General features: G+C 41.2%; 1 protein-coding gene across 1 annotated transcript in view; it reads right to left on the bottom strand.

Moving 5' to 3' along the window:
- Positions 1–22,238, bottom strand: part of herpud2 (HERPUD family member 2) — a 51,748-nt gene that overhangs the window by 2,771 nt on the left and 26,739 nt on the right. The window contains exons 6-7 of the mRNA XM_063056838.1: positions 11,607–11,930; positions 210–327 (exon numbers count right to left, since the gene is read on the bottom strand). Of these exons, the coding sequence (XP_062912908.1) occupies positions 210–327; positions 11,607–11,930 (442 nt within the window). The remainder of the gene's footprint in view (positions 1–209; positions 328–11,606; positions 11,931–22,238) is intronic.

The following is a 22,238-nucleotide window of genomic DNA, read 5'->3' as shown; positions in this document are numbered from 1 at the left end:
AGACATCAATTTCTGCTAATTTGTCATGCTTTAAGCACATCCTTCATAGTATCATCATACATCACCTTGGGTATCCAGTGCACATATTTATAAACTAGCACCCCATTTCCACATTAAATAGTAAAGTGGAGACCTACATGTGCTATGAATTCACACTGGTGTATCTAGGATTTACAATGGCTACACTGAAATATTTGTTTCAAACTCACCATTTCATGTACTTCAAGGGCATTATCCTCCTGTGCTTCCTGGTTGAAGTCTGCTGGTTGATTTGCTGGATGTCCATTTGGTGCATCCTGCCTGAATGGGAACCATCCAGCTTGATACCTAGTATTTTACAAAAATCACAGTCACTAGAGCTGAAGTCCACAAATGACAGTTCAAACTACTCAAGACAATATTTAAAAACTAACATTGCATTCCAGAGAGCTCCTGTTAATCCAGCCAAGTTTACTTTTACATTAGCAGTAGTAACAAGATAATTACAATGCAAAAACACTAATTTGTGAGAACATTCTGACTGAATCTTCAACAGCTGAAGGAAGAGGAGGCTTTCATCAAGTACAAATCCCAAAATAATGCTTGCAATGATCATTTCTAAAATAATCACAAATCAAGTGTCTGAATCACAGAATTCCAGTCTTAAGAAACCTATTTAAACCTATTTTACTTCATCATCTATCACTGTTACAGTAAAACTACATTAATCCAGCAGGCCTGTGACTTCACTGGTGCCAGACTAGCATTTTTTTTTTGGAGTGTTGATGTTAATAGCTCTACACTCTTAGTTCTCTGCCCAACCCCACGAAGTTACAAAGTAGTATATATATTTTTTAAAACAAACTTAGTGAGATTAAGGAGAGTAGAGAAATTGGGGCTTTGGTGAGGTTAAGGGGAGTGCAGGGACTGGGACTCAGATGTCCCAACAACAGGAATAGCAGATTCTCAGAACGTTACTGCATTACACAAGTTCCTCCTTCAAGGAAAAAGGCTAAAGAGAAGAACCTCCAAGGTTGTAATCTCTAGATTACTCCCCGCATGGGCTAGTGCAGGTGGGAATGGGGTGATAGCACAGATGAATGGGTGGCTGAGGAGATGGTTCAGGGGACAGGGCTGAGTTCTTGAATCGTTGGAACCTTTTCTGGGGAAGAGGTGACCTGTACTGGTTGCACCTGAACTGGAGGGAAACCAATAACCCAGCCGTGAAGTTTGCTGATGCTACTCGAGAGAGTTTAAATTAGCTCTGCAGGTGGCTGGGAACCAGAGCCCCAGGTCAGGAAAGCAAGGATAGGACCAGAAGGTAGATATCGGCGAATGTATTGAAAGGCAAAATTGAAATAACAGATATGATGAGTTGGATGGCATGCAGTGTGCTAGAGTATTACGGGCAAGGGTGAAGAATTTAGAGCATGGATTATTTCTGAAACTTGGTTGAGAGGGGGGCAGGAATTGGTGATTAATGTACCAGGATTTTTAAGTTTTTAGAAAAGATGGAGGAGGTAAAAGAGGGTTGGAGTTGCACTACTAATCAGGGACAATATCACAGCTGCACTCAGAGGAGACATAATGGAGTGGTCAGGCACCGAGTCTGTTTGGTGGAACTCAGGAATAGGAAGGGTGCAATCACACTGACGGGATTGTACTACAAACCCTCTAATACAGGGGTCCCCAACCTTCTTTTCATCGCGGACCGGTTTAATATTGACAGTATTCTAGCGGACTGGTCGATCCGGAGGGCGGGGGTGTTTAAGTAGGGTTAAACTCACCTCAACATGTCTTTTACAGTTAGGGTCGCCAACTTTCTCACTCCCAAATAAGGGACAAAAGTAGCAGTCAAATCCTGATGAAGGGTCCTGGCCTGAACGTCGACTACACCTCTTCCTATAGCTGCTGCCCGGCCTGCTGCATTCACCAGCATTTTTTGTGTGTGTTGACAGGACACTTTGTGTTTACCCCGAGAAAGACTACCATGACCATGAAGCCTTGCGCGGCACCTTCGTGCGCATGTGACATGCGCATGCGCGTACGTGCCGATGTTTTCCCCCATAAATTGGCTTAATCCCAATACATTGAACGTACATTATTTCTACTTTATATAGGCTGTGTATTTATCATATCATTCCTGCTTTTACTATATGTTAGAGTTATTTTATGTTTTATGTGTTATTTGGTATGATTTGGTAGGTTACTTTTTGGGTCTGGGAACGCTCACAAATTTTTCCCATATAAATTAATGGTAATTGCTTCTGCACTTTACACCATTTCGGCACGAAAGATTTCATAGGAACGCTCTACCTTAGCGGGGGAAATACGGGACAAGGGCGGTCTGGTATGGGACAAACCAATTTAGCCCAATACACTATACGGGATGTCCTGGCAAATACGGGACAGTTGGCAAGCATATGTTCAAGTTCAACAGTGCGTGCAAATGCTGGAATTTCAAGCAACACACATAAAAGTTGCTGGTGAACGCAGCAGGCCAGGTAGCATCTCTAGGAAGAGGCGTTTCGGACCGAGACCCTTCGTCAGGACAGCATATAGTTTCCTCGCAGCCCGGTAGCACATGTTTTGTGGCCTGGTACTGGTCCACGGCCCGGTGTTTGGGGACCGCTGCCCTAATAGACACTGGGACATTCAGAAACAGATGTGTAATCAGATTAAGGAAATGTGTAAAAATAATTCCTTTGTTGTCATGGGGAGATTTCAACTTCCCCAATATAAACTGGGACATACTTAGTGTAAGGGGTTTAGATAGGGCAAAACTTGTTAAGTGTATCCAGGAAGGTTTCTTAATTCAATGTGTATGGTCCAAACAGAGGAGGGGCCGTACTGGACCTGGTGTTGGGTAATGTGCCTGGCATGTGACTGACCTTTCAGTGGGTGAACAGTTAGGGAAAATTAACCACAATTCCTTAACTTTAAGGATAGCTTAGATAAGGATAGGTATGGTTCTTGTGGGAGTGTTTTAAATTGGAGTAGGGAAAATTACAAGGGCATTAGGCAGGAACTAAGTGTTAATCATGAACATTTTCTCCGGCAAGTCCACATCAGACATACAGATGGTGTTTGAAGATCAATTGCAGAGTATGGAAAGGTATGTTCCTGTTAAAAGGACGGATAAGGATGGAAAGATAAGAGAACCTCGGATGCCCAGAGGGAGGATAAATTTAGTCAAGAAAAAAAAGGAAAAGTATGTAAAGAAGTCAGGATCAAATGGAGCACGTGAAGGAATATAAATGAGCCAGAAAAGAACTAAAGAAGGGAATTAGGAAAGCCATGAGGGGCCATGAAAAGTCCTTAGCAAGTAGGATTAAGGTGAATCCCAAGGCATCCTAAACATACATCAAGAGTAGAGGATAGCTAGCGAAAGGGTGGGACCACTTAAGGATAAAGGTGGGATGGATGCAAAGAATGTCAGTGAGGTACTTAATGAGTACCTTGCTTCAGTATTTACACAGGAAAAGAATATAGAGGGTCAGGAGATCAGTGCTAAATGTACAAGTAAGTTAGGGCATTTAGAGGTCAAAGAGGAGGAACTGTTGGGCCTCCTAATGAGTATTAAGGTGGATAAGTCCCCAGGGCCTGATGGGATTTACCCCAGATTATTGAAGGAGGCAATTGACGAGACTGTTGGGCTCTTGACCCGTATCTGTGTCCTCCATAGCCTCAGGCAAGGTCCTGGAGAACTGGCAAGTGGCTAAAGTCATACCTCTGTTTAAGAAGGAAACGGGGGAAAATCCTGGGAACTACAGACCGGTGAGTCGCATGTTAGTTGTAGGGAAATTGCTGGAGAAAATTCTTAGGGATAGGATATGAACATTTGAAACCCATGACCTAATTAGGGAGAGTCAGCGTGGCTGTGTGTGTGGCAAGTCATACCTTACCAACTAAACTGAGTTTTTTGACAAGGTGACAAGAGATTGATGAGAGTAAGGCAGTGGATGTTCTTTACAATGGATTTTAGTAAGGCGTTTGACAAAGTCTCTCATGGGAGGCTAACCTAGAAGATTAAGACAAGGGATCCGTGGCAAATTGACTGTTTGGCTTCAGAACTGGCTTATGCAGTTGGAGGTCTGTAGTTTGAGGAGTTCTACAGGGATCGGTGGTGGTTCCTCTGCTATTTATAATGTATATAAATGACCTGGATGAAAATGTAGATGGGTGGGTCAGTAAATTTGTGGATGATTGGTGGAGTTGTGGATAGTGTAGAAGACTGACAAAGAATACAGTACAATATAGATCAGTTGCAGGTATGGGTTGAAAAATAGCAGATGGAAACATAGAAAACTTGCAGCACAATACAGGTCCTTCAGCCCGCAATGCTGTGCCGAACATGTACCTACTTTAGAAATTACCTAGGGTTACCCAGAGCCCTCTATTCTTCTAAGCTCCATGTACCTATCCAGGAGACTGTTAAAAGACCCTATTGAATCTGCCTCCACAGTCGCTGGCAGCCCATTCCACACACTCACCACTCTGCATAAAAAACTTACCCCTGACATCCCCTCTGTACCTACTTCCAAGCACCTTAAAACTGTGCCCTCTCGTGCTTAACATTTCAGTCCTGAGAAAAAGCTTCTGACTATCCACATGATTAATGCCTCTCTTCATCATATACACCTCTACCAGGTCACCTCTCATCCTCCATCACTCCAAGGAGAAAAGGCTGAGTTCACTCAACCTATTCCTGTAAGGCATGCTCCCCAATCCAGGCAACATCCTTGTAAATTTCCTCTGCACCCTTTCTATAGTTTCTACATCCTTACTGTAGTGAGGTGACCAAAACTGAACACAGTACTCCAAGTGCTGACCAGGATCCTATACAGCTGTAACATTACCTCTCAGCTGTTGAACTCAACCCCACAGTTGACGAAGGCCAATGAACCGTATGCCTTCTCAACCACAGTCAACCTACACAGCAGCTTTGAGTGTCCTATGGACACGGACCCCAAGATCCCTCTGATCCTCTGCAATGCCAGAGAGTCTTACCATTAATATTATATCCTGCCATCACATTTGACCTACCAAAATGAACTACCTCACACTTATCTGGGTTAAACTCCATCTGTCACTTCTCAGCCCAGTTTTACATCCTATCAATGTCCCGCTGTAACCTCTGACAGCTCTTTACACTATTCACGACACCCCCAACCTTTGTGTCATCAGCAAATTTACTAATACATCCCTCCACTTCCTCATCCAAGTCATTTATAGAAATCACAAAGAGTAGGGGTCCCAGAACAGATCCCTAAGGCACACCACTGGTCATCAACCTCCATGCAGAATATGACCCATCTACAACCATTCCATGCAGAATATGACCTGTCTACAACCACTCTTTGCCTTCTCTGAGCAAGTTAATTTTGGATCCACAAAGCAAGCTCCCCTTGGATCCCATGCCTCCTTACTTTCTCAATAAGTCTTGCATGGGGTACCTTATAAAATGCCTTGCTGAAATCCATATACACTGCATCTACTGCTGTACTTTCATCAATGTGTTTAGTCACATCCTCAAAAAATTCAATCAGGCTCGTAAGGCACGACCTGCCTTTGACAAAGCCATGATGACTATTCCTAATCATATTATGCCTCTCCAAATGTTCATATATCCCGCTTCTCAGGACCTTCTCTAGTAAGATTCACTGGTCTATAGTTTCCTGGGCTATCTCTACTCCGTTTCTTGAATAAAGGAACAACATCCGCAACCCTCCAATCCTCCGGAACCTCTACTGTCTCCATTGATAATGCAAAGATCATCGCCAGAGGCTCAGCAATCTCCTCCCTCACCTCCCACAGTAACCTGGGGTATATCTCATCCAGTCCCAGTGACTTATCCAACTTGATGCTTTCTAAAACCTTCAGCACATCCTCTTTCTTAATGTCAAAATGCTCAAGCTTTTCAGTCCGCTGTAAGTCATCCTTACAGTCACCAAGATCCTTTTCCGTAGTGAATACTGAAGCAAAATATTCATTAAGTACCTCTGCTATCTCCTCCAGTTCCATACACACTTTTCCACAGTCACACCTGACTGGTCCCATTTTCACATGTCTTATCCTCTTGTTCTTCACGTACTTGTAGAATGCCTTGGTTTTCCTTAATCCTGCTCGCCAAGGCCTTCTCATGGCCCCCTCTGGCTCTAATTTCATTCTTAAGCTCCTTCCTGTTAGCCTTATAATCTTCTAGGTCTCTGTCATTACTTAGTTTTTTGAACCTTTAGCAAGCTTTTCTTTTCTTCTTAACTAGATTTTCACCAGCCTTTGTACACCATAGTTCCTGTACCCTATTATTCCTTCCCTGTCTCATTGGAACGTACCTATGCAGAATGCCATGCAAATATCCCATGAACATTTGCCACATTTTGCCGTACATTTCTCTGAGGACATCTGTTCCCATTTTATGCTTCCAAGTTCCTGCCTGATAGCTTCATATTTACCCATACTCCAGTTAAATGCTTCTCTAACTTGTCTGTTCCTATCCCTCTCCAATGCTATGGTAAAGGAGATAGAATTGTGATCACTATCTCCAAAATGCTCTCCCACTAAGAGACCTGACACCTGACTGGGCTCATTTCCCAATAACAGATCAAGTACAGCAACTCCTCTTATAGGCTTATCTACATACTGTGTGTACCGGCTGGTGGCATAGTGGCATCAGCGCTGGACTTTGGGGCGAGAGGTCCCGAGTTCAAATCCAGCCGGCTCCCTTGCACGCTCTCCATCCGTGCCTGGGTTGAGTGTCGAGCTAACAACTCGACCTTGTAAAAAAAAAATCTGGAGGGGGATGGGCTCCGCCAGGTTTCAGACGCCCAAGACATGCCATATGCCAATATTGGGGAAATTAAAATCTCCCACAACAACCCTGTTGTTACTGTATCTTTCTAGAATCTGTCTCCCTATTTGCTCCTCTATAAAAAAACATGACTTCAACCTTTTCTGCAGCGTGACACTACCTCTGATCAGCAGTGCCACGTCCCCACCTCTTTTGCCTCCCTCCCTGTGCTTTCTGAAACATCTGAAGCCTGGCACTTGAAGTAGCCATTCCTGCCCTTGAGCCACCCAAGTCTCTGTAATGGCCACAACATCATAGCTCCAAGTACTGATCCATGCTCTAAACTCATCCACTTTGTTCATGACACTCCTTGCATTAAAATAGACACATCTCAAACCATCAGTCTGAGTGCATCCCTTTTCTATAACCTGCCTATCCTCCCTCTCACACTGTCTACAAGCTTTCTTGATTTGTGAGCCAACTGCCCCTTCCTCCATCTCTTCAGTTCAGTTCCCACCCACCCCAGCAATTCTAGTTTAAACTCTCCCCAATAGCCTTAGCAAACCTCCCTGCTAGGATATTGGTCCCCCTTGGACTCTATTGCAACCCATCCTTTTTATACAGGTCACTCCTGCCCCAAAAGAGGTCCCAATGGTACAGAAATCTGAATCCCTGCCCCCTGCTCCAATTCCTCAGCCACGCATTTATCCTCCACCTCACTCTATTCCTACACTCACTGTCACGTGACACAAGCAGTAATCCTGATTTTACTACCTTTGAGGTCCTGCTTCTCAACTTCCTTCCTAACTTCCTAACTCCCTGTAGTCTGTTTTCAGGACCTCCTCCCTTTTCCTACCAATGTTGCTGGTACCAATACGTATCACGACCTCTGGCTGTTCACCTTCCCACTTCAGGATGTCGTGGACGCGATCAGAAACATCCTGGCACCTGGGAGGGAAACTTACATCCGCATTTCTTTCATGCGTCCACAGAATCGCCTGTCTGACCCCCTAACTATAGAGTCCTCTATCACTGCTGCCATCCTCTTCCTTTCCCTACCCTTCTGAGCCACAGAGCCAGACTCTGTGCCAGATGCATGGCCACTGTTGCACCCTCCAGGTAAGCCGTTCCCCCCCCCCCACCCAACAGTATTCAAACAGGAGTACTTATTGTTAAGGGGGGGGGAAATAGCTACAGGTACTCTCTAGTATCCGACTTTTGCCCTTCCCTCTCCTGACTGTTACCCACTTATCTGTCTCTCAAGGCCCCGGTGTGACTACTTGCCAATAGTTCCTCTCTATTATCTCCTCATTTTACCCAGAGTTTAACCCAGATGAACACAAGATGTTGCTCCTTAGTCAAATGCAATGAGACAGTACACTGTTATGGGCAAGATACTTAACAGTGTTGCTGAGCAGAGAGATCTTGGGATCCAAGTTCATACTCCTTGAAAGTGGTTACACAGGTCGGTAAGGTGGTTAAGGCAGCTTATGGAATGCTTGATTTTATTAGTCGAGGCATTGAATTCAAGTCAGGAGGTTATGTTGCACTTTATAAAACTCTGGCTGGACCACATCTGGAGTATAGAGTTCTGGTTGCCCCACTATAGGATGGATGTTGAGGTTTTGGAGAGGGTGCAGAAGAGGTTTACAAGGATGCTGTCTGGCTTAGAAGATGTGCTATCATGAGAGACTGGATAAACTTGGGCAGTTTTCTCTGGAGTGTCGCAGGCTGAAGGCAGTTTTACAAGATTATGAGAGTCATAGATAGAAAGGTAGTCATAGCCGAATGGTGGTAGTGGGGACGAGCTCCCACTGCTAAACAAATGCTCCTCATGCCGTGCATCTCAATCAGCCTCTGACAACCAAGTCCAACTCCTGGCCTTCACGTGTGGCATAGTTCTTATGCCCAGCGGAGCTGTTCTCACTGACAGGAGAAGGGGCAAAGGCGGGCCACTGGCGCCTTACGACCAGTTGCTCTGGGCAGATGGGGTTCGTTAACCACGGATGGTAGCTCATCTAGGAGAGGGAAAACTCCAATTTCAAACCTCCGCTGCCTTGCAGCTATACCCACTCACGGGAAAGGCTTTGGGAGTAAACCCTGAGGAAAAATCCGGAGTTGGAGTCCCGAAGGTGGCTGACTGCTGTACCCAGTACTGGCACGGCAACTCCTGCGATGCAGCTGGCACCAAACTGTATCGACTTTCGTCATTCCTTCAGACCTGTCATCAGCATGGAGAGGGGGGTCCCGCTGCATGGGCAACAGACGGATCTCCATATCAACTCTGCCCTGGCTCACGCCCTGGAGAGGCCACTCCAGCTCAGTGGTTACCAGAGGCGCAGTACCCATGGTCGACCATGACCGACGGAGGCCACACCACACCACAGATAGAATAGACAGAGCATCTGCTTCCTAGGGTTGAAATGTCGAATACCCAGAGGGCATGTATTGAATGTGTGAGGGAGCTTTTGGGGGGGGAGGGGCAGGAGATGTGAGTGGTAAGTTTTTTTTAAGACTCAGAAATGTGGATGCTTGCAATGTGCTGCTGGTATGGTGGTAGAGGCAAATACATTAGAAGTTTTTAAGGAGACGTTTGGATAGGCACATGGATGTAAGGAGGATGGAGGGATATGGACATGGTGTAGGTAGGAGGGATTGGTGCTTGGGTGTTTTTGATTTACTTTTTAGCTAGTTCGGCACAACATTGTGGGCTGAATAGCCTGTTTTTATGCTGTACTTTTCTATGTTCTATGGGAGACAGCAGCACCAGTGTCTTCATCTGGATACTACAAAAGAACACATATAGCATAAAAGCACATCTTCCAAAAGATTCAACCTGCTGTTGTATTAACTCACTGCCCAACAGACTATAGGTTACTTGGCATGCCTGGTGTTCAGTGTGGAAGCAATGTCAGAACCATAACAAGAATCGGAATATTTACAGCAAAGCAAGTTTGTGTTTCTCTTGTAAATTAGCTCAAAGATTAACACCAGCGCTTTGCTAGTAAGAAAAACAAATCCATTGGCCTTTTAACACCATAAAAAAATTAGACTTCATTTTCAGCTCCATGTCTTCCACACAACAAAAAGACCAAACAGAAATTGGGAATAGGCTGTTACCCTTTTGAAATTGTGGGGCATTCAGTTCAATTAAAAGACCAAAAGAGATTGGAGCAAAATTAGGTTATTTGGCCCATCAAGACTGCTCCTCCATTCCATTTCTCTCTCAACCCTATCTTCCTGCCTTCTCCCCACACCCTCTTTTCAAGAATCAAACAAACTCCCCTTTAAATACATTCAATAACCTGGCCTCCACAGCAGCCTGTGGCAACGAATTCCACAAATTCATCACCCTTTGGCTAAAGAAGTTCTTCCTCATCTCTGTTCTCAATGGATGTCCCTATATTCAGTTGTGCCTGCTGGTCCTAGACTCCCTCACTATAGGAAACATTCTCTCCACATCCATTCTATCCTGGTCTTTAAATATTCAACAGGTTTCAATGAGAATCCCCCCACCCATCTTATAAATTCCAGCAAGTACATGCCCAAAGCCGTTAAATGCTCCTCATGTGATAAATGATTCATTTTCAGAATCATTTTCATGAACCTCCTTTATCAGTACATCCTTTCTTAAAGGAGAGGCCCAATCTACTCACAGTGCTCCAAGTGAGGCCTCACCAATGCCTTATAAAGCTTCAGCATTACATCCTTGTTTTTATATTCTAGTCCTCTCAAAATGAATGCTAATATTGCAAACAACAGGAATTCTGCAGATGCTGGAAATTCAAGCAACACACATCAAAGTTGCTGGTGAACGCAGCAGGCCAGGCAGCATCTCTAGGAAGAGGTACAGTCGACGTTTCAGGCCGAGATCCTTCGTCAGGACTAACTGAAGGAACAGTTAGTAAGAGATTTGAAAGTGGGAGGGGGAGGGGGAGATCCAAAATGGTAGGAGAAGACAGGAGGGGGAGGGATGAAGCCAAGATACCCCGTCTGTTATTTATTTTTATTACACACATTCTTTCTCTCACTCTCCTTTTTCTCCCTCTGCCCCTCTGACTATACCCCTTGCCCATCCTCTGGGTCCCCCCCCCCCGTCTTTCTTCCCAGACCTCCTGTCCCATGATCTTGTAATGTCCCCTTTGCCAATCACTTGTCCAGCTCTTGGCTCCATCCCTCCCCCTCCTGTCTTCTCCTATCATTTTGGATCTCCCCCTCCCCCTCTCAAATCTCTTACTAACTCTTCCTTCAGTTAGTCCTGACGAAGGGTCTCGGCCTGAAAAGTCGACTGTACCTCTTCCTAGAGATGCTGCCTGGCCTGCTGCGTTCACCAGCAACTTTGATGGGTGTTGCTAATATTGCATATGCCTTCCTCACCACAGACTCAACCTGCAAATTAACCTTTAGGGAATCCTGCACGAGGACTCCAAAGCCCCTTAGTACCTCAGTTTTTGAATTTTCTCCCTGTTTAGAAATGTTTTTCCTTTTATTCCTTTTCCAATGTGCATGACCATACACTTCCCGACACTATTCCATCGCCATCTCTTGCCCATTCTCCTAATCTGTCCAAGTCCTTCTGCAGTCTCTCTACTTCCTCAAAACAACCTGCTCCTCCACCCATCTTTGTACCATCCGCTAACTTTGCCACAAAGCCACCAATTCTGTCATCCAAATCACTGACATACAACGGACTCCTGCGGAACACCAGTGGTCACCAGCAGCCAATCAGAAAAGGATCCCTTTTTCCCCACTCCTTGCTTTCTGCCGATCAGCCAATACTCTTTCAATGCAAGCACCTTTCCTGTAATACCACGGGCTCTTTTGTTATAATACTTACAAATAAACAAGCAGGATGGCTCCCATCACCATGACAAAACGACTGAAAGAGGAGTAGAAGTAGACGATACTCAGCAAGATGCCTGCACGAGACATAGTGTACATCCAGTCCAACCAGTCACGATTCAGGTCCTCATCATTGAGCACTGGGCCCCCCTGGGCATTCATCTGAATGTTCTGGTTGAAGGGCCTGTTCTCTGGGGCAGCTGCAACGGGAGCAGCTGGGGCATCATCTGGCTGATGAGGCTCCGGATTCACTGGCTCCGAGGCTGCTGGACCCGAGGTCTGAGCTCCGGCTGGACCTGACAGCCTAGCAGCCGCATGGCTAATAAACAAAGGGGAAAGAAACCAGGAGTGAAAGCTCTGCACACAGGGAAAACCTTAAATCACATAATTAGACTCAAACACCTCATCTTTTGGCCACAAAAATGACAAGAGTCCAAGTTCATGGAGCACTGGTTGTACAGAGCAAGGAATTTGTGACCTTAGGAGGAAAATCTAGTGGAGTAGAGGGAGGAAGAGATGATGCATTTCCTTGTAAATTAACTTAATAGAGAGGTGGCTGGCAAGTTTTTTTTTAATTGCTCCAAACATGAACAGTGGTTTATATTACAAGACAAGGACTTAAATTATTTAGATACATTGGATTCTGATTAATTTGGGCATATCAGAACCGGTACTTTCTGGCCTAATTAGCCGAAGTTTCAAATTTTAAAAAGGTATATAAATAAAAGACACACTACCATTTAACTGCATAGCAAATTATGTATTTAAATGAAATACAGAACAAATTAGAACACTTAATACCACCACAGTACTATAACACTATTAGTTAATAATTGGAGGAATTCATCCAGTGTACCTATACACTGCTACGTTCTTTTGATTGACTGTAAATGAACAAAATCAGCGCAGACACTTAGTGCAAACTGCCTATATACAATGGTTTCGTGACTGCATCCTTCAAATCTTCACTTCCATTCAAGATGATTATTGATACCTTCAAATCTTCGCAGATACCAACATGAAGTAGTGAAACCATTCCATTTTCACTCCCGGCCATATCTGGCATCTCAAGCCTGAATGCTTGAAACCACAGTGAGCAAAACGGTTCTGAATTGTCTTACAACTTATTTCTCACCAACTATCAGTGACAAAAAAAATTACTGCATTTCGAACACAAGCACGTGCAACTACCTCTACTTAAAAACTGTTTTCACTAATCATGGTGTTTTGTCTAACAGCTACAAAAGTGCATGTGTCTGATGCTAACGAGAAACTGTTCAATAGTCTCCTACCCCAATTAAATGACATCGTGTCCCAAATAAATGAAGGAAATCCAGCTATTTTCTCAATTAGTTTGAGTGTTTTTTTTTAAAAAAAAAGTTGTCCCAAATAATCAGCTATCAAACATAAATGATGGCTCAATCACCTGGAATCCATTGTATAATTACAAATATTCATTGAGTAAAGACTTTACTAAATTAAAAAAGTTAATTTAAGACCCTGAGTAACAGGTGTATAGATCTGGACTGTAGTACTTGAAGTGTGTGTGTCAGCCGATTCACCTCCTGCTGAATCATTCAGGCTCAGAGACACTGAACTGAAGTGCTGACTGTAGTCACTTTGAAGTGCTTCCTGAGCATGGGATAGATACTCAAATTATTTTCTAGGTCACTCTAAACTTCTTCTTCCACTTAGGAAATTAAGAACGCAGGAGCTAGCTGCATTGTCCCAGGTACCATAAATAAAATAGCTCAAGTAAAATAGTTGTAGTTGAGTTACTGTACTGTTGTGCTCTTGGTTTGTGCCACAGCGTGGCTTTCAAGATAAACGATGGGGCATTAAACTTCTTTTACCCAGTTATCTTCCCCCATCTTGTTAGCAAATGTACAGTTGCCAAAGAACAAGATTGCTACATCAGAGAGAAATGAGGAATTGCTGTGTTCTGTTTCATAGAGACATGGCTCACCCAGGACACGCCAAAAATATTGGTAAGATTAGAGGGCTTCTCAATGCACAGGATGGACTGGACTGCTAATTTGGAAGGCTGCGAAAGTGGGGGGGGAGGGGAGGTGATCTGTGTTTCATGATAAACTCTTTTGTGGTGCTCGGACGTAGCAGTTTTGTCATGCTGTTGTTCTCCCGATCTGGAATTTAAGTGATTAAGTGCTGACCATTCTACTTATCAAGAGTTCTCCTCCATGATCCTGACTGCAGTTTACATATTGCTAAAGGTTGATGTTATGTGAGCACTCAAGGTATTGAGTGACACCATCAGCAAACAAGAAACAGCCTACCCTGACACTTTCAAATCATTGCTAAAGATTTCAGTCAGACTTGCTTGAATAAATCTCTCCCCAATTATCTCCGGCATATTACCTGCAGCACCAGGAGTCCCAACACACTCAACTGCTGTTATACTACAATTAGTCCACATTTCGGAAAGTCTGATCACATGGCTTTCCTCCTCCTACCTGCATACAGGGAGAGCCTAAAGAGCAAGGCTCCAAAAATAAGGACAATGAAGAGGTGGTCATGGGAGGCAGAGGAGTGGCTATGGGATTGCTTCAAGTTGGTGGACTGGGCTGTGTTCAAGAACTCAGAGGATCTGAATGAACATACCACAGCTGTCACGGACTTTATAAAAATAGTCGAAGATGAGTGTGTCTCCACAAAATCATTGAGTCTTCCCCAACCAGAATCCCTGCATGAACCATGAGATCTGCATCTGCTAAGAGCCAGATCAGCAGCATTCAGGTCTGCCGACTAAAAAAAATACAACTGATCCAGGTACAATCTCTGAAAAGCCTTCTCGTGTCAAGTGGCAATTCTAGACCGATTTTGAATAGCTGAAGGATGCTCAACAGCTGTGGCAGGGTTTAAACACCTGCACCTCCTACAAAATGAAACCAAGTGACAATAAGGTTTTGCTCCCAGATGAGGTCAATGCCATTTATGCTTGCTTTAACCAATAAAACATGGAAGCACCTTCATGAATTCCCACAGCCCCACGAAAACACTGATTTCAGTCTCTGAGGCCAATGTGAGAGCACCCTTTAGGAGGGAGAACTCACAGAAAGCATCCAGCCCAGACGGGCTACCTGGCTGAGTCCTAAAGACTTGTGCAGATCAACTGCCAGGAATTTTCACTGATATCTTTAACGTCTTGCTTCAGCAGTCTGAGGTACCCACCTGCTTCAAGCAGGCTTCAATGATACCGGTGCCCAAGAAGAATATGGTGACCTGCCTCAATGTCTTTCATCCAGTAAGACTTGCATCCACTGTGATAAAGTGCTTTGAAGGCTGGTGATGAAACATACCAACTCCTGCCGAAGTTGAGACTATGATCCACTCCAATTTGGCTATCGTCGCAACAGGTCAACTCTTAATCAACCCTGGAACATCAGGACAGCAAAGATGTATACTTCAGGATGTTCTTCATTGACTGCAGCTCGACATTCAATGCTATCATACTGTCAGAACCAATCAACATGTTTTAAGACCTAGACCATAACACCTCCTTGAGCAACTGCATCCTCCATTTCCTCATTTGCAGACCTTAGTCATTTTTGATTGGCAACAGTATTACCTTCACAATCTCCACAAAACTGAGCTTAGCCCCCTTCTGACTGTGAGTCTAAGCACAGGGCCAAAGCCATATTCAAGTTTGTTAGTGACTCCACTGTTATTGGCTGAATTAAAGGTGGTGACAAATCAGCATTAGAGGTGGGAAGATTGAAAATCTAGTTAAGTGGTGCCACAACAACCACCTCTCACTCAATGTCAGCAAGACCAAGGAGCTGATTATTGACTACAGCAGCAGGAAACCAGAGGTCATGAGCCAGTCTTCATCAGGGGGTTAATGGTGGAGAGGGTCAGCAACTTCAAAATCCTCGGTGTATTCATTTCAGAGGATCACACAAGTGCCATTAAGAAGAAGACATGGCTATGCCTGTACTTTCTTAGAAGTCTGCAAAAACTTAAGACATATCTATAGATGTGCTGTGGGAGGTATACTGATTTGTTGTATCATGGACTGGTGTAGAAACATCAATGTCCTCGAATGGAAAATCCTACAAAAAGTAGTGGATACAGCCCAATCCATCATGGGTAAAACCCACCCCACCACTGAGCACATCCACACAGAGTGCTGTTGCAGGAAAGCAGCATCCATCATCAAGGATGTCCACCATTCATGTCATGCTTTCTTCTTGCTGCTGCCATCAAAGGTGGTACAGAAGCCTCAGGATGACTCTCTTGAAGCACCAGATGGAGTAAGTCACACTTGACTTTGCTCCGTTCTTTTTTTCATTTATTTACCACCCGTTTAGTATTCACATTGAAGTGTTTACAATATTTTTATATGCTTGAATTTTGACTTTTAATTCTTGGAAATGACAACCAGAGGGAAAAAGGCAGTAACCGAGAGCAAGGAAACCGACAATGGAAATGGAGAAGGAGGCGACCCTAAACAGTCTAAACAGGCACAACTGACTTTGGAAGTTATATCCAAACTTTTGGATGACAAACTTGATAAATTTGATAAAAGCTTTTCTAATCTCGAGATAAAGTTAAATAATATTAAAGATCAACTCGGAGCAATTAAACGTGAGAATGAAAAGCAACAACTAATTTCGGATCTTGATAAAAATGGCAGACAAAGAGACTGCAGATTGAGCTCGTTGGAGAAGAAAGAAATCTCGACCACTCAGGCATTGGAACGATATAAAGGTCATTGACCTGGAAAACTGCAGTCACAGACAGAATCTACAGATTATAGGACTTCGTGAGGATGTTGAAAGTGGTGACCCCACTAAGTTTTTTGCTCAATTTTTAATGGAGGTATTCGGTACCGAAATGTTTTCTAACCCCCCTATATTAGACTGTGCTCATTGCTCGTTAAGGGTTAAACCTCCGAAAGATTTAAAACCCAGAGCCGTTGTTCTACGATTCCACTATGTGCATACTAAGGAGCATTTAATTCGAGTTGCATATCAGAAAGGAGTGATTGAGCAGGGGGATCTCAGATTTCGTTTGGTGGAAGATTTTAGTCCAGAGTTGTTACAAGGGAGGTCTCTTTTTAAGTCGGTGATGTTGGAATTATACCAAAGGAAATTACACCCTGCGTTGTTATATCCAGCGCGTTTAAGGGTTGTTTTGCCAGATAAATCACGTAAATGGTTTAAATCAGTGACGGAAGCACATCAATTTCTTGAAGATCTTGACTAGTTTTCAACTGTTTAATAAACTTACTGCTTTCTAATGTTTGAATGTAGTTATTTATTAGTTTAAAACTAACGTGTAGATTTGCCTTTAAAGTTCAGGAATTCTCATTCCTGGTTGGATTATACCTGTATATTTTTTTTGGAGTGTAGATGTTTATTATGCTTTTATGTTAAGATTTCTTTTCTCTTATTATTTTATGTAAGTATTTTTAACTGTTCGTTTAACATTTTGACTTGGTGACTGATTTTTTTTCGAAATATTAATAAGATTGTATTTTGTTTAATTTTTCAAGATTTTGCCTTTCAAAATGTCTCGCAACAACAGTTTTTTTTCTTGGTATTTCTCTCATAATGTTTTGCCCGTGGGTGGTTTATTACATTCCTTCCATTTGGAGTTATGCCTTCATGAGGGTTGGGGGTAATGCATTTGGGATTAGTTAGCGTACTCAGGCCTGGTGGGTGGGGGACTTTTAGTTTAATATTTTCCAATTGGGATGTTCCGAAACTACAAATATGTTTGAATTGTTGTAGATTCCGGTTCCTCTTTAAACTTTTTCCTCTTCCTGAGTCATGGGTTTCCCGTGCAGTAAGGTTAACCCTTTGCATACCATTTGGCTTAATGTAGTAAAGTGGATAATGTTATTAATTTTGTTTCATGGAATGTAAATGGTTTGAATCATCCAATTAAACAGAAGAAGATTTTTAAAGTATTTCATAGACTGAATATTCAGAATATCTTTGCTCAGGAGACTCACGTGAGGAGGGTGGATAATCAGTGTTTTTTGGGGTTTTAGAAGGAACAACAGTTTCATTCTAATTAACAATCTAAGGTAAAAGGAGTCTCTATTTTTATAGACTCCTCGATTTCATTTGTTCATTATGAAACAATTTCAGCCCCGATTGGTAGATTTCTGTTAATTACTGGCTTACTTTATAATCAAAAAGTTGTTTTGGTTAATATTTATGCACCAAATACTGACTATCCTGAATTTTAAAAGCATTTATTTGCATCTTTTCCTAATGTAAATGAATATAAGTTGATACTGGGTGGAGACTTTAATTGTTGCTTGAATTCTTTGATGGATAGGTCTGCCCCAATCAAATCCACTATTTTTATTAACTCCTTTTTAGTTGATTCCGGAATTTCGGGTTTCAGGGTTTCAGGGTTTCAGGGTTTCAGGGTTTCAGGGTTTCAGGGTTTCAGGGTTTCAGGGTTTCAGGGTTTCAGGGTTTCAGGGTTTCAGGGTTTCAGGGTTTCAGGGTTTCAGGGTTTCAGGGTTTCAGGGTTTCAGGGTTTCAGGGTTAGGGTTAATTTTTTTCCCATGTTATTTGAGAATTGATTATTTTTTTATTGATTCTTGACTAGTTTCTTCTGTTATTGCATGTGAATATGATGCAATTACTGTCTCTGATCATGCACCTCTGAAACTATCAATTAAATTCACCGACGTAATATCTAGTGCTAGACAATGGAGATTCAAAGCCACTTTGCTTCAGGATTCAAACTTAGCCAATTTTATTAAAGAACAGACTGATTTTTTTCTTTTCAACTAATTCTACGGATGAAATTTCCAGTGGAATATTGTGGGATACTTTTAAAGCATATATTCGTGGGCAAATTATTTCATATTCTGCTGGATTGAAAAAATGAATTAATAATGAAATATGTACATTGGTTGATAAGATTAAAGAAACTGATAAAAAATATTTTGTTGCTCCTAATCTAGAACTCTATAGAAGGGTTGAACTTCAGATGCAACATAATTTGTTATTAATTTCCCTGATTGAAAATCAATTACTTAAAACTAAGAGTCAATTTTATATACATGGTGATAAATCAGGTAAATTATTGGCAGACCAACTGAAAGCTACTTCGGCTAAACGCCTGATTAGTAAAGTTTCTAAACGGGATGGTACCCTGACAGTTGATCATGACAAAATTAATAAACCTTCTCAAGAATTTTATACCTCTCTATATCAAGCGGAATTTCCTGAAGAATCTACCATAATGCATGAACTTTTAAGGAAATTGAACATTCCGAATTTACCACTTAATGAACGCTTAGAACTAGATGCATCCATTACGGAAGATGATATTAAGAAAGCAATTTTTGCGATGAATACTGGAAAAGCACCAGGTTTGGATCGATTTTCAGAAGAATTTTATAAATCTTTTTCAAATTTACTTTCACCATGGCTATGTAAAATTTTTAAGGATGCCTTACTTGTAGGTAAATTACCACAATCCTTTTATGAAGCATCCATTTCTTTAATCCCTAAAAAAGATAAAGACCTTATTGATTGTGCATCATATAGACCTTTAACTTTGTTGAATATAGATTCCAAAGTTTTTTCTAAAATAATAGCAAATAGATTGGAAAAGGTACTGCCACAAATTATTTCTGATGATCAGACAGGATTTATTAAAAATCGTTTCTCGTATTTCAATGTTAGGAGATTAATGAACATTGCATATACTCCTTCATCTAAAGTTCCGGAATGTGTTATTTAGCTTGACGCCAAGAAGGCGCCTGACAGAGTTGAATGGAAATATTTATTTAATGTGCTTGAGAGATTCAACTTTAGCCCAAATTTATTTCTTGGATTGAACTGATATATCATTCACCTTTGACTTCCATAGTTACCAATAATCAGAGATCCCCCTCTTTTAGGCTTGTCAGAGGTACTAAACAGGGTTGTCCGTTAAGTCCTTTGTTATTTGATATAGCTTTGGAACCCCTGGAAATTGCCTTTCATGATTCACCCAACATATTTGGAATTACTCATGGGAAGGAGATGCATAAGGTATCATTATATGCAGATGACTTGTTACTATATATCTCTAACCCAGAGAAATCCATCCCGACAGTTTTATCACTACTAGCTCAGTTTAGTAATTTTTCTGGTTATAAACTAAATATTATTAAGAGTGAGCTTTTTCCATTAAATATGCAAGTTCCAATTTATAGACAATTACCATTTGACTTGATTACTGATTATTTTACTTATTTGGGTGTCAAAATTACTAAAAAAAAATGAAGATCTATTTAAAGTTAACTTTCTACCTTTAATTGACCATGTTAAACAATTGTTTACTAAATGGTCCCCATTGTCTTATCATTGATTGGTTGAATTAATGCTATTAAAATGACTGTTTTACCTAAATTTCTGTATTTATTTCAAATGGTACCAATTTTTATCTCAATCCTTTTCTGATATTATTGATTCTAAAATTTCTTCATAAATATATATATATATATATATAGCAGAATAAAAATCCTAGATTGAGTAAGAAATATCTACAGAAATCAAAAAAGGATAGTGGTTTAGCATTGCTGAACTTTAGATTTTATTATTGGGCAATTAATATACAGTATTTAATGTTTTGGATGCAAGGTTGGGATGAAATTCATTGTCCATGATGGGTGAACCTTGAGGGTGAGTCTGTGCAGGGGTTCCCATTAGCTTCTATTTTAAGAGCTTTGCTCCCCTTTGCATTAACCAAATTGAATAAACAAATAATTAATCAAATAATTAAACATACAATACGAATATGGTTTCAATTTCGCACATTTTTTGGATTGAACGAATTTATTTTATCTCATCCTATTATATCTAATTTTTTCTTTCAACCTTCCAGAATTGATCAAGATTTTTCCTTATGGAAAACAAGGGGAATAACATGCTTTCGTGATTTATCCATGGATAATTGTTTCATGTCCTTTGAACAATTATCTAATAAATATAAGTTGCCTACTTCACATTTTTCCAGATATCTGCAGATGGAAATTTCTTTGAATGGTATTTTACCTAATTTTGCAATATTTCATCCAACTAATATTACAGAAAAAATTTTAGGTTTAAATCCCTATCAGAAGCGCTTAATAGCAGTTTTGTATGATTTAATTACGAAAATACATCTAGGTACATCTGATAAAATAAAAAGTGAATGGGAAAGAGAACTTCAGGTATCTTTACCTATTGAGAAATGGGACAAAATTCTTCAATTAGTTAATACTTTCTCAATGTGTGCTAGACATACACTGATACAATTTAAAATAGTCCATAGGGCTCATATGTCTAAGGATAAATTAGCTCGTTTTTACTGACATAAATCCTGTGTGTGACAGATGTAACTCTGAGGTGGTCTCTCTGACACGTTTTGGTCTTGCCCTCTTTTAGATAAATATTGGAAAGATATTTTTGATATTATTTCAACAGTTTTGCATATTAATTAAAAACCTCACCCTATTACTGCAATTTTTGGATTACCAGTGACAGATGTTGGTCATTTATCCTTTTCAGCTGCAATTTGATTGCATTTGTTACACTAAAAGCTAAAAGGTCCATCTTACTTAAATGGAAAGATTCTGATCCTCCTACTACTTTTCAATGGTTTTCTCAAACTATATTATGTTTAAACCTGGAAAAAATTAGGTGTGGCATGGTTGATTCTTCAGTTAAATTTGAAGAAACCTGGAGACCATTTATTCAACATATGATGTAAGCTGTTCCTTTCAGAACCTTTTACTTATAATAAAATAAAATAATCTTTTACTTATCTATGGAGGAATGCAGTTAATGACAAATAATGTTCTTATCTGAGGGAATAGGACATCCAGTTTTTGTTGTTTTTTTCCAGTTCGGGGGTTCTTTATAAATTGGGAGGCCTGAATTATATATTTTACTCAAATTATGTTTGTATATGTTAACCATTATCAATGCTACACTGATCTCTTTGTATCATTAGTATTGTTATGTATATTAATCTGAAATTTAATGAAAAGATTGAAAAAGAAAGAAGCCTCAGGACCCACACCGCTGTTATTACCCCAGAAACATCAGGCTGTTGAATCAGAGGGAATAACTTCACTCGCTTCCCTCCCCTCTCACCACTGAACTGTTCCCACAACCTATAAGTTCACTTTCAAGGACACTACAAATAATTTTCTAAATATTTATTGTTTACTTATTTAGTGTTATTCCTCCTTTCTCATTTTGTATTTGCACAGTAGTAGTTGTTCATCTTATTGGGGCCGTCCTTCATTGATGTTATTGTGTTTCTTGTATTTACTGTGAATGCCCATGAGAAAATCAGTCTCAAGGTTGTATATGGTGACATGCATGTTCTTTGATAATAAATTTACTTTGAACTTTAAAGAGTCATCGCTTGGACTCTATTTAAATGTACTTTATTGCTGCCGGTGACATGGTAAAATCCTGATCACCATGTCACCAGAGGGATGGAATTTACACTTGATACAGGGAGTAGCCAAGCAGTCATTGGTTACAGGACTTCGTGATGACTTTCCTGTTGGCAGCCTGCAGGGACCTGATTTTCATTGCAATTGGATTTCCGAAGATAGTGACCATTACACCATCCTCTTTCCAGGCATAGATGAGGA

Source organism: Mobula hypostoma, chromosome 1, assembly GCF_963921235.1.
Source record: "Mobula hypostoma chromosome 1, sMobHyp1.1, whole genome shotgun sequence".
Classification (NCBI taxonomy): Eukaryota; Metazoa; Chordata; class Chondrichthyes; order Myliobatiformes; family Myliobatidae; genus Mobula; species Mobula hypostoma.
The sequence above is the reverse complement of the archived record's forward strand: the minus strand, read 5'-3'. Positions and strand labels throughout refer to the sequence as shown.